At 39.9% G+C, this 13,120-nt stretch overlaps 2 protein-coding genes across 3 annotated transcripts in view; one reads left to right on the top strand and one right to left on the bottom strand.

Moving 5' to 3' along the window:
- Window positions 1–5,358, top strand: part of castor2 (cytosolic arginine sensor for mTORC1 subunit 2) — a 21,432-nt gene extending 16,074 nt beyond the window's left edge. Inside the window, exons 4-6 of the mRNA XM_031874065.1 lie at window positions 1,098–1,216; window positions 1,489–1,583; window positions 2,375–5,358. Of these exons, the coding sequence (XP_031729925.1) occupies window positions 1,098–1,216; window positions 1,489–1,583; window positions 2,375–2,437 (277 nt within the window). The 3' untranslated portion in view covers window positions 2,438–5,358. The remainder of the gene's footprint in view (window positions 1–1,097; window positions 1,217–1,488; window positions 1,584–2,374) is intronic.
- Window positions 5,359–6,681: 1,323 nt separating this feature from the next.
- On the bottom strand, window positions 6,682–12,910 carry rcc1l (RCC1 like). Of its 2 annotated transcripts, XM_031874090.1 has the most exons (10): window positions 12,689–12,910; window positions 12,082–12,210; window positions 11,343–11,409; window positions 11,059–11,110; window positions 10,476–10,560; window positions 10,075–10,256; window positions 9,733–9,820; window positions 8,495–8,668; window positions 8,045–8,130; window positions 6,682–6,892 (listed from the first exon to the last, which is right to left on the bottom strand). In XM_031874090.1, the coding sequence occupies exons 1-10, from the start codon at window positions 12,741–12,743 to the stop codon at window positions 6,815–6,817; spliced, it is 996 nt and encodes a 331-aa protein (XP_031729950.1). In that variant the 5' UTR covers window positions 12,744–12,910; the 3' UTR covers window positions 6,682–6,814. The 2 variants fall into 2 exon arrangements, with proteins under 2 accessions (XP_031729950.1, XP_031729949.1); XM_031874089.1 differs by lacking the exon at window positions 6,682–6,892 and having other exon boundaries at window positions 7,216–8,130.
- Between the last annotated feature and the right edge of the window lie 210 nt (window positions 12,911–13,120).

Genomic DNA, 13,120 nt, shown 5'->3' with positions numbered 1-13,120 from the left:
AAACCCGCTGATCTCTATTAGCATCTAATCATTGACTGTCTATTCAGAGAAGAGGTATCCCTTTTTATGAGTCGGTGACGTCTTAAAGCCAAGTGGAGGTATGGATTGATTACTGATAGGGCCAACCGGGCAAAGGCCCAGGGGCCCAAAGTGTCAGGGGCCCCCATGACCTTCACCTACAAAATGTCACTCAAAGAGACGCATACCAACCAGGAAGACTCAAAACAACTACAAAGAGACAACATATTAACACAAGAAGATACAAAACAAGTACAAAGAGACATAACACATCTACAAAGAGACACAAAATGACCATGTTCGTATTGTTCTACTGCAGCATGTAGGTCAGCCTTGTCCCCACGTTTATGTAAGACCTAATGCGTTGCGTTAAAGGAATAGGTCACCTATTTCACTCAACTTTACAATGGCTCTCTTATTCAGTGCGGCGGGTTGTTCAGCAGTAACATAATTCACCTGAATGGTTAATAGTTAGCTTCTTCTTCTGCAGCTCCACACAGTCTCTGTTAACTGTCAGGTGTCGGCAATTTGTTAACCAGAGCAAAACAAAGAAGTGCTTCAGTAGAATAGAGCGAGGCAAACATTTGAAGGTGAAAAAACACCCAAAACATCCACGTACAGCATCAGATTTGTTCATTTGAAAGTGAAATTACATCGCAGCTTTTTTCTGCTGCAGATCGTCACTTTTAACTACATTTCACTTCTCTTCTTCTCCTTTTTCTTAAAAAGTCCAAAAACAAAAGAGAGTATTTTAGAATGCCACGGTTATGGTGAAAAGTGCACTTTTTGAACAACATACTTTTTATGTTTGGGATCAAACATAATGAGAGGTATCAAGTAGTTTCAAGTCAAAATGCTTAAAGTCTAAGTGAAGTCAGGAGTCACTGGTGTCCAAGTCTATTTTTTATGTTATCAAGTCAAATCTAAAGTCATCAAACCATGTGACTCGAGTCCACAGCTTTGCTTTTGAGTCATAGAAGCGTTTGATCCCGTAACCTTGATCACTATCGGGGCTTTCCACTGTATTTTATTTACTCTACATACTATAATATTTAAAGTAAAACTATATGTTGACCTCTAATCTGTTCATTTCTTTGCATTTTGTTCTCTTCAAGGTTTCCCAACAACGTCCTCTTCACCAGTGCTTCTGGTGAGCTTTGGAAAATGGTTCGGATCGGGGGACAACCTTTAGGGTTCGGTGAGTTTTTATGTTTTATTTGCACATATTTATAAACAGTAAAATACATGTGCACGGGAGGTGGAAATCCACCACAGGCTTAAAACAAATCTATAAATAAAAACGATGCAAAATAAAGTATCAAAGAACATGCATATATATATATATATATATATATATATATGCATTACATGCCTCGGTTGGGAACTCCTGCTGTACTGTCTCAATACACAGTCAAGTGTACAAACTAATAACTAAATCAATCAGTAATATTGTTACTTATTTCTTTGCAGACGAGTGCGGCATCGTGGCTCAAATATCAGAACCTCTGGCAACGGCTGACATTCCAGCTTACTACATTAGTACCTTCAAGTTCGACCACGCTCTGGTAAGACGGGAACCGCCCGGTACTGTGTTTCTGCCGTAGAGCTGCAACGATTAGACGATCAGTGACAGAACAATAACCAGTGTGATAACTGATTGTCTTTCAACACCTGATGGTTCCAGGTTCTTAAATGTGAGAATCTTCTGCTTTTTATTGTCTTACTTTATAAGAAATATCATATTTTTTGATTTTGGCAGTGGTGGAAGAAGCAGTAATACAATAGCAACAGTAGCAATAATACACTGTAAAAAAATACTCAGTTTCAAGTAAAGCTCCTGCTTTTTTACAGTAAAAGAGAAAAAGTATTGGTTTTAAAATATACTTGAAGTACCCAAAGTAAAAGTACTCATCATGCAGGTTGTCCCTTTTTAGAATCAAATATATCAAATCACTGGATTATAATTAGAGATGCATTAATGTGTCGGTAAAAGGTGGAGCAAATACATAGTAAGACGTCATATTTTATTAGTTTACTTGATTTTGTTTTAATAATCTGAATCTGCAAAGTAAATAAAGTGATCAAATACACGTAGTGGAGTAAAAAAAGTACATTTCCTATTGAAATGTAGTGAAGTAGAAGTACAGTAAGTTGCAGAAAAAGGAAATACTCCAGTAAAGTGCAAGTACCTCAAATGTGTACTTAAGTACAGTACTTGAGTAAATGGACTGTTGGTCGGGCAATACAAGAGCTTTAACGACGCGTTAACAAAGTTGTTTTCTAAAGTTTTTACAGACCAAACGATTAATCGATCTACTTGAGTCTGGTTGATTATAAAGCCCCGTGTCTTCTCCAGGTTCCTGAAGAAAACATCCAAAGTGTGATCGGAGCTCTGCGGACCAAGAGCACTGCAGAGTGAGAGGAAGCAGAGGAACGATGAGCACTCATAAAAAGTTGTTTCGTTCAAACGTTTTAATCGTGTCCAAAAAGTGCCAAGAGCTCATTCGCGGACTTCTGTGGATCGGCTCTGAAAGGAAGGGATCGAACCACGAGGCGTACGAGGCGGCATCGGAGGAGAGGGGGGGAATGTGATGGAGTGTTTGGGCTGCCTTTGTTACTCGGCCATTTTGTTGCCTTCCCTCCCCCTCCACTGTCTGCTCTGGTAGTTGTTTTCTTTAGTTCACCAGACTGAATATACGTTTGTTTTCCTCTCTGAAGCTGCTTCTTCCCACTCCCTGAACCCACCATGAGCACCATAGTGTATTACTTACATAACTTCTCGCATGGAGGGCTGACGAATGTACTCTCAAAAAACAAGATATATATATATATATATATATATATATATATATATTATCAAGCTCTCCATACTTTTTGCTTTGTCAGTGCCAAGATGTTTGAATGCCTAAACCTTTGTCAAAATACTGTACGTAAGCAATTGTAGGAGACAATTCTTAAAGACACGGCGGCGCCTGGTTGAGAAATAATCTCTCTTTTAGTCGCTAGAAGTTGAACATCGTTTATTTACAGCTACGGCCTGATTGTTGGAGTCCGTCGTTTAAATTCAGATGCACATGAAGTGAATCAAAGAAATTATCATTTTTAGTGTTTTGAAAAGGTAATATGCATTCACGCTGTGAGCAACCTGGTCGATGGGTCGCTCAAAAATTTAAAGATTTTTTATTTACATTTGTGAGTTTTTAAACAAACATATAATGATTTAGATTATTTGGCTAACAGGCTCAATTAATGCGGCGTTAATCAAAGACTTAAAAGTTGGATTCACTATTTGATTTAGAGAAAGTTAATCAATGACCATTTTGATATTTGATTAATTTTTAAAAAAGGTGAAGCTGTTGGAAATATCAACATTTTTCAACAGATAAATTACACCTGACGCCGAATATAAATTTATTTAAATACAATCTAAAACATTAAGTGAAATAATAACCAGACAATTCATATCATTATAATGCAGTCCCGCCAATATGTACGATACAAAATATTCTATGGTCTATAATCTATTTCTTAATTCAGATGCTGACATCATACTATAAAATCCAATTGGTTTATGTCACTGAAGCCAATTAGCTTAGCTTAGCGTAAAGACTGGAAACGGGGGGAAACAGCTAGCCTCGCGTACGTAAAAGAAAAAAGCCTACCAAGACATCTAATCTTTACTTATTAATACTTTCTATCTCATTTGTACGGAAGAGTATTAATACTCGACGATTTTGTTTAATTTTACATTAAAAAAAACAATTTATGTTGAGAATAAGGTTAAACTTTCAGTATTCGTGCCAAGCGTAAGAAAAACTTAACAATATATATTTTAAGAATATAACTTATTTTGAGAATATAGTCAAAACGTTGAGAATAAAGTTGAAAATACCATTCTGAGAATTATCAATAAACTATTGAGAATAAATTAAACTTCTGGTGTTAACACATATGCTGACATTTTGACTTTATTCTCAACATTTTGACTTAATTTTCAAAAGGCAAAATGCAAAAAAATAAAAATCCTCCTCTCATTTTATGCCCTTTAGGCGTGGCACTAATAGTCTTCCGTACATTTGCGTCATCTTGAAATAACAGAAAGATAAACGTTACTGTTCTGAGAGTTTCTGCTCTGACTATTCGTTACTGTGTTTCCGATAGAAAGCCGTTGTTTTCAGGTCACTTCATGGATCATGTTGCTCACATCGTGAACTCGCAATAAGACCCGACGATTAAGTGCAATGATGAAAATAAAATGTCTCCGGTAGTGATAAATTACTGAGCCGCTTTGTTTTCTAGAATAATGACACAAACATAAGCTATGGTTCACACAGGGAGGAGCCCTGGTGTTGAAGCTGCCCCTCTCCTGCCCCCCCACAGTCTGCACTTTAAAGCAGGCCCCCCCCCCCCCATAGGCCTGCTGTACTGATGTGAAAACAGGAGAGGGCTATTTACTGTAGAACGATCTGTCCACACGGGGACATTTCTGTTGGTCTTAAGCATTTGGTGATGATGATTTTCTTTATTTGACTTTTTATTTCACCCCTAATAACAACCTTTCTTCTGGTCAGACATGATGAGTAGAAACTCTGTATTTCTCAGTGTTAAAACAGGAGGGAGTCGACTATTCTTCTGATTCCATATCAAAGAAAAACAAGTTGAAGGGCTTCTTGTGTGGAAAAATAAATAAAGATTTTTTTTGGTTGTCATTTTTTCTGTTTTTTTGGAGCTTGTTGCGTGTTCAGTTTTCACCATTGTGTCATTGTTACGGCTTTACTGAACAGGGATTGTCCTCTCACTGTTATTTGCTCCCGATGTGTACTTTTAAATCAATAAACTGGTGACATCTCCACCCAACGTGGTCGTCAGAGCCTCAACATTCACTGGTAATCAGATTTTGGAGTATTTTGACGTACAAAATGGGAATTATTACGCTATAGATGTCCTCTTTGAGTTAACAGAATGCAAAAACATGACTATACAAGTACATTTAATTTAAATATTAATACCATTTTACCATATTAATACACACGCACTACACACACACACCTGTCTTCACTACTGTGACTCCCTTCCTCCACTCCGGCCTGCAGCTCTCGGGCAACAGCAGGTAGATCAGCTGTCTCTATTGTTTGAGCTGAGTAAACAAAGCAGAGAACAGCCAGGTCCTTGTAGCCTCCACACGCCACCTTTCTCTCTGCTTGAGCTCACTTCAGCACAACAGAGATGGAGGAGGAGGAGGGCGGCTCCAGCTGCAGAAAGCCTCTCTGCAGAGCAGGGTTAAAGGAGAGGACATGATCTGTTATTGTTTCACTTCACTGGATCATCTTTCTTCTTACATAATCCCCCGAAAGTTCAGCCTGATTACATTTACTCTCATTACTGCAACAAAGTTGTTTTTTTGTGTACTTGTATAAAAAATACTGCAGATTTTTTTTAATAGCCGTTTTTTCTGTATGTAAAATCTTAAACTGAAAATGACCTCAGTAACATAAAAAGGAAAAACTCAAGTCATTTCATGTGATGTCGCTTTTTTGTTATATTTTTATTTGTTGATTTTACTAAATTGTTTTATTTATTTCTTTGTATATTTTTATCGTATGGACCGTCTCACTGAGCTTTCTGTTTATTAGTTTTAAGTATCTAAAAGTTGCACTTAAGTAAAATGTGCTTTGTTTCATTCCACCATTGTAATCAGTTCCAAATGTCCGTCTATAGAAAATAAATTTAGGTAAACTCGTCCAAAATAATATATATAATTATATTCTGCCTAGAACACTATAATTATACACTCCTAAATATCCATAATGTTTATAACAATAACGTTAACACAAAGCATTTTATAATGAATTATAAGGTCAACATCATAACATTTCATAACTGCAGGTCGCTCACTTACATTTTTTTTCTTCCAAGAATCCGTGTGTTATAGTTCTCATTGTCAAACAATCTTTTTATAAGACACATACATATACATACATACACACATATATACATATACACACACATACATATACACATACACATATATATATACACACACGTATATTATATATACTGTCATTGGAGGTGTACCAATCAGTCTATTTCACCTTTAATTTGTGGTAAATTGCATTACACTCAATTTCTGTAAACACTGACAAAACAATATATATAAATATTTATTAAGTCATTTTCTCATTTACATATTGTGTATTTAATGGCATTAAACTAACACTGGGAAAAGTGGGTGAATCCTCTAAAACATCAAGACTACTACATCTATACAAACAAATATTTATATATATTCTCGCATTCTCTCAACCTTTATTATCTTTTCAATTCGTTGTTTTAAATCGATAAAATGCAAGAAAAAAGCAGAAAAAATGTATTTCAGCTTCCTTCAAATGTCTTGTTTTGTCGAACCAACCGAGACACATTCAAGTTAAATTATATAAAAGAGAGAAAAGCAGAAAGTCCTCACAATGGAGCATCATTCACTGCTTTGCTTGGTCTAAATTGATGAATCGTTTGACGTTAGTTGTAATGAACCAAACCGTCCTCTGAGGTGTTTCTTAGTCGACCTTCACAAAGTGAAGTGAGCTGTCGGTGACAGTTTGCTGCAGAATCGACCGCTCTGCACTCGGCTTGACGTCACCGCCGGGCGGAGGGACATCGGGGTCCACGACTCCTGTGGAGAGCAGCTGGCTTCAAGACTCCAACGTGGCCCCCGATCGGCTCCCACAGAGAGGAGGAGGAGGGAGGGAGGAGCAAAAACATCCAAACCTCTCATCCACTGCTGCAGGAACACAGGAGCTCACAGGAGGGACTTCACCAGCGCCACCATGTGGTCGACACCACACGCTACGTCCACCACCTGACCAGGCACAGTCACCTGATGGAAACATCACAGATTGTTCTTATCTCAAGTTAATTTATATGAGAAAAAAAGTTACGCAAAACATGCATTTTCTTTCCAACTCTGAAAGTCAAGTCTATAAGCGACCGTGTGATCGTTGATAAGCAAGAGTCCAAAGGCAACCTCCGGTTCTGCAGAGCGACGCCGAAGCAGAAGAGTCTTAAAACCTGCATTTTCTCTAGTGACCACCAGGGGGCGACTCCTCTGGTTGTATAGAAGTCTATGAGAAAATGACTACTTCTCTCTTGATTTATTACCTCAGTAAATATTGTAAACATGAGTTTATGGTCTCAATCTCTAGTTTAAAGTCTTCTTCAATACAGCATGATGTTCATTCAGTAAATATATGTTATATGCTGTATGCTATTTACCTTTTACGGAATATAAACTACCCCTCGTAACTTAAGCCTTGCATTCTGTAAACGTCGCCGTTTCACTGGTGGGATTTTCCTCTGTGTTGCTAGCTCACGCTAACGTTACACTCTCTGCTAACACCTGCCAGATCGGTACTGAGCATGTGCAAACTCTCCAGAGATGAGAAAGAAGCGCGACGGTTCACTCGTTTTTTCTGGAGCTGATAATAATATTATTTATATCGCACCTTTCAAACAGAGTTTACAAAGTGCAAAAGCAACAAAACAACAGTGAGGCCCAACACAATAAAGACAAACTAAGGTAAAAGCTAAACCCTGTTAAAACAGAGCAACACATGAAAGAGTTAAACCAATCGATACTATAAGAACTAAGAAATAAGACAAATAAAAAAAATTATAACAATAATAAAATAAAGCAGTAAAAAGAAGACATCACATAAAAGCCCGTCTGTAAAAATGAGTTATGAGCAGTGACTTTAAAATAACTGATGATGGAAGTAGCTTAGAGTTGCACGTGCTCAGTATCGATCCGGTTGTTCCTCTTCCTGTGTGACATAAATGAGCTGATAAATGATACGATTACGTGTTATCGGTGCATAGACTCGTCTATACCCGATCTATGGGAACAACTCCACACACAAGAATAAAGAAACGGTGAAACCCGTTGTATTCCGTGCCCACAGATCAGCTGTGCTCCTTTCAGCTGCACGGCCTCTTTTGTTTGAAGACTAATATTGAATCGGTGTCGTCTTACCCTCCACGGGAAGTACTGGTCGTCTCTCTTGCCGATGCCCAAACAACCTCTCACATTCTTCCCCCAAACGAAGAGCTCGCCTCGATCTGCAACGCAAACCATCAAACGTGAGCCGTTTGGGAACAAGTCAAGAAAATGTAAGTAATTTAAAGAACAGTGGAATTATTTCTAAAAGAGGATATGAGGGCTTCAAGGAAAAAAGGTTGGAAACAACAGCTTTAGTCGACACAGACTTCCGTGGGTGGAAAAGGCTTGCTTTTTAAAGCTGCAGTAATAACTTTTACAAATCAAACTTTGAACAAACTTATTCGCCTTCTGGGTAAAAGTTAGACGAGAAGATTGACACCACTTTCATGCAGCAGGTTAGCTTAGCATAAATACTGGAAACAGAGGGAAACAGCTAGCCTAGCTGTTGGTGGTGACATATCTCCACCAAAGTTACAAACTCACCCGTCACTGCAGCGAAATGGTTGAGGCCACACCGCACGCTGGTGACGGCTACCAAGGGGTTAAACTCTGAGCGTCCAAACAGAGCGGAGGGAATCATCTCCGGGGTCGAGGATTCAGAGAGTTTTGGGCCTTTTCCCAGAATGCCATAGCCCCAAACGAACACCTCTCCTCTCTCTGAAAAGATCCAGAGACACACAGACGGATATTTATGCACCGACATGGTGAAACAAAGGGAGCAGAGGCTGCTAGCATCGCACACGTCACCATGTTGTACCAACAGGAAATAATACCGATGTCAATCAAACTGAAACTTCAAACTTAATCAAAGGGTTTTCCTCAGATGTGATACGCTTTGTTTTGTTTTCCGTGATTTAAGAAACTGTTTTACCTCCATCCACAATTCATTCCATTTTTTACCGCCTCCTTTTTCTTTGTGCATTGCATTGTGGGAGAATAGCGTCCATCTGTGTGAGCCTGCTTTGTGTACGGTTTATTTTGTCAATTTTAAACGCTATAATTGTGCCACATGGTGCATATATTGTGTATATCCAAGATTAATAAAGTTAATAAAAAGGTCTTTACTGCCAAGCTTAAAAGTGAGTCCAAAAATTAGTCAATCTCAGAATGTTTGGCCAGTTAGAACGGATTTCTAGCTGTTGAGATAGAAAAGCCCTGGTTTTTAAGTGTGAACATAAATAATATCTAAAATAGTCCAATACGAGACTGCAGAGATGGAAATAACCCTGCTGGTTGACTCAGCATCAAGTCTGGATCACTAAAACTGTGATCTGTGACTGTGATCTCCTCACTCGGCCACCAAGAGGCCGAGTGAGGAGTCACTCCTCTGACAATGAAAGGTTATGCAGACGATAACTAAAACAGTCCGTCTTTTCATTCGCAGCTCTGTAACACAGACATGTTCTCCGGTCAAAAAGAACTTCCTAATAATTTTAGTCCCAGGACTACTTTTCAAGGTAACCAAAAGCTTCATTCAGCCCCTTGTCTGCGTTTTCATGGCGGTCTAAAGACGTGGAGTCTGACGAGGGCCGCTACAAAACATCACCCTTAAAGGTTCTGTACTTTCAGAAAGTACTACCGCCGACAGGAGCCTTTTGGGGGTAAAACGCCCACAGAACTTCGATCGAAACACAACTAGATCCTTAAAAGTTTCCAAGTCCATTTGGGAAAGTTTTAGCAGCCAAAAAAAAAAAAAAAGGGTATTTTGTGTGAACACTGACCGTTGAGAACGACCACCTGCGTGCCTCCACATGCTGCCTGGACCACCTTTCCACAGCCGACCAGAGGAAGAAGACGAGGAGAGTTGATCTGAAAGGCCAGGATAAAAAAAGAGCTCAGTGACGGTGAATACCTGAATAACTTTGCTGCATTTCCAAATACCATAATTCATCTAGTGAATTGCTTTTTCTTTGATCTTTCTCTTGTTACATCCAGGCGGCAACCTTCTGTTCTGTGTGTTAATCCAGTCAATCAGACTAATGCAAGACCTGCTCATACAAACACATTCATGCAAAACATAATGTTCTTTGTGCAGCTGACTCTCCAGCGTTAGTCCTCCTCACCTGTGTGGACTCAGTGACCGAGGCCAGCTGCAGGTATTCAGAGTTGCCCCATCCGTACAGCCGTCCGTCCGTGGACACGGCCAGGCTGCAGTCTCCGTACGTGATGATCTGCTGCACCTCCACCCCGGACAGATCCCCCCCAACCTCCACCGGACAGGGGCTGACGTTGTGGTGCCCCAGACCTGCAGGACGAGGACAATGTGGTTAATTAAATAACTGCTACAATAAACCAAAACACTGATTATGCTGCACGAGACATTTGAGGTGGTTTTACAAAGATACACTATTTATTTAACTGTTCAACGTCACTGTAGCAAAAAAACTAAAAAAGGCGACTGTGGAGGAGAGAAGACATTTTTCATCTTTCCAGGTTAAGTGGTCTGACAGAGAAGAGCACCGACCCGTCTGTCCATCTGCTCCCCATCCACACGAAAACACCTTCCCCGTCTCAGTGAGGAAGAGGCTGTGGTCCTGTCCACATGCCACCTGGAGACCAAGAGAAAGAACCCTCGCTGATCAGACGCTGTTAAAAGACATTCAATCTACATGCAAATGCACACAACACACACGATTCCACTCGCATCTCCCGTGGGCGGGATTAAGTAGAGAGGAGGCAAGGAAGAATTGCGAGGAGAGAGAAGTCAAGGCAACAGGCATCGTTACATCTGATCCGAAATTTAATGGCGATCTGAGACGTGAGTCACAGCTGCATCAGAGGTCAATTGATGTAATGATCTGGTTAGATGATCATAACAGTGGTCATGACAACCTGTATATTTACTTTTAATTAAGTTCCCAAACGCGGCATGAAAGGACTTCTGCAAAGCTGCTCTGCCTATGCCTCCTCGAGATGCATTTTAGGGAATCAACGCATCCTTCAAGATGGCGCGCTGAGATTGATTTACGTGCCACATGCAGGAGGACGGAGGAGACGAGGAAGCACAGAATAGAGAGAGATGAGAGGTAAGGAAAGGCTGCACTTACCTGGGTGACCCTGCTGTCGAAGCCGTCTATCTTGTGAATGATGTGACTGCCGCTGTTTGTACACGAGACAGAAATAAGCGATCCATCACTCGAGGTTACATCATCCTTCTCTCTCAGACTTCCTGTAACCTGCTTGTAATTATTCTTTTTCACAGGTAGAGTACGCCGACGTATTTACATGCGTTTGGTCATCATTTCTAATCATTAAAACTGGAAATGTGGTAAATGTTCGTATTAAAAAATAAGAGTAAAATGATCTTAATGTGTTCATCTTCAGGACAAACCTGTAAACTTCATCTTCAACTATCCTCCTCCCACACTGGCCATACGCATTGTTGCCCATACTGAAAACTAGCAGAGAAAGAAACAGAGAAAAAGGAAGACGGCGAGTTAAGTTTCACTCAGTTTGTAAAGCCGGAATATAGCAACTGAGCATCAATTTAATATACTAATATAACCTCTTTCTGTTCTGTGGAATGTAAAAGGATCATTTAACTCTAGATCACACTGTGGGTGAGACACCGCACGCCATTCTCTCGCCAACAAAGCACACACAAGTCCTCACACACAAGTCCTCAAACACTCCGGAATATGACTCTCTTTAATTTGGCAAATATCAAAACATGATGAAAAATACTCACTTTAACAGAATTCATAAAATAAAACATTTCCACATTGTGGAGGACAGCAAATTAGGCATGAACCCATTCTACAAAATGCGTTTTCATTAACTTGAAATGGAGCTCGTTAGAACATCTGCATGCTAATTAACTGAATTTACCAAGGACACAATAATGGTCTTTTTAGAAGACACTTAACAGATGCTTGATGAACATTTTCAGTGATCTGTGAGTGGAGGATGTTTAAGGACACACGGTTTGTTATCAGGCGTTTCTTTCTCCAAGCTGTGACAAACTGAAAAGTGAGCTCTAAAAGGCCTTTAATGACTGATAGCAAAGTTCAATGCTAGCGGTGTGTTTCCAGCTTCTGGCTGCTGCAGGAGGTGTGGAGTGAGTCTCTTACCTCCCTCCTGGTCGGTGAGGACGAGAGAGTGAGCACGGCCGCATGCAACCTGAACCACTTTGGTCTGCAGACGCTCGACAAGAGGCAGAGCCACAGGGGAGGGTTCCAACACGTAGTCGTAGCTCTGATCTAAGGAGACGAGGAGCGAAGAAAAAGGTGGAGGTGTGAGGCCGAGTACATGCTGCCCTCACTGATACTAATCATGTGGCATTTATCAAAAATAAACTTGTACTGGGAAATAGAAGAGCGTCTGCACACAAAAACTATAATGGACTGAAAAAAGGTAACGTTTCAACGTTTATTATGTATTTTATCTTGATTATCTTATTGTGTTGTGTTTACAGTTTAGTGTGTAATGTAACATCTCCTTCTGGTTTTAATTGCTGATGTTTGCGTTTCTGTGCTTTATCCTTTTGTCAATTGCCTTCGTTTGTCGGTAAACGTTTGTTGAAAATCATTTCCACCATTTATGCTTTCAAGGCATAAAAAGTGGGAATAAAAAAAAATAAAAAATAAATAACATGCTGAAAGACACTCAAATGCTCTACAGAACTGCTGATAATTGTCTGTGGAAGTTAAGTTAAGTTCTGGTTGTTGTGTTACTTACGGCGGCTGTGCTGTGTGCGCTGGAAGCCCAGCTGAGAGTCCTTGTTCAGGCCCATGCCCCACAGCTTGATCACATCTTTGGTCGGCGAAGCGATGAGAGTGAAGCCGTAACCACAAGCAGCAGAGGAGATCTACAGCGGGGGAAGAGCAGCTGGTGAGTTCAGTCTTAGAAAGTCTGTGTGTGTCACATACATACATACATACATACATACATACATGCAGCACCCCATCTTGACAGAAAAAAACAGAAATGTAGAAATTTTTGCAAATTTATAAAAAAAGAAATACTGAAATATCACATGGTCATAAGTATTCAGACCCTTTGCTCAGTATTGAGTAGAAGCACCCTTTTGAGCTAGTACAGCCATGAGTCTTCTTGGGAATGATGCAACAAGTTTTTCACACCTGGATTTGGGGATCCTCTGCCATTCTT

Source organism: Anarrhichthys ocellatus, unplaced genomic scaffold (genome assembly GCF_004355925.1).
Source record: "Anarrhichthys ocellatus isolate YVR2014 unplaced genomic scaffold, GSC_Weel_1.0 scaffold78, whole genome shotgun sequence".
Taxonomy (NCBI): Eukaryota; Metazoa; Chordata; class Actinopteri; order Perciformes; family Anarhichadidae; genus Anarrhichthys; species Anarrhichthys ocellatus.
The sequence above is the reverse complement of the archived record's forward strand: the minus strand, read 5'-3'. Positions and strand labels throughout refer to the sequence as shown.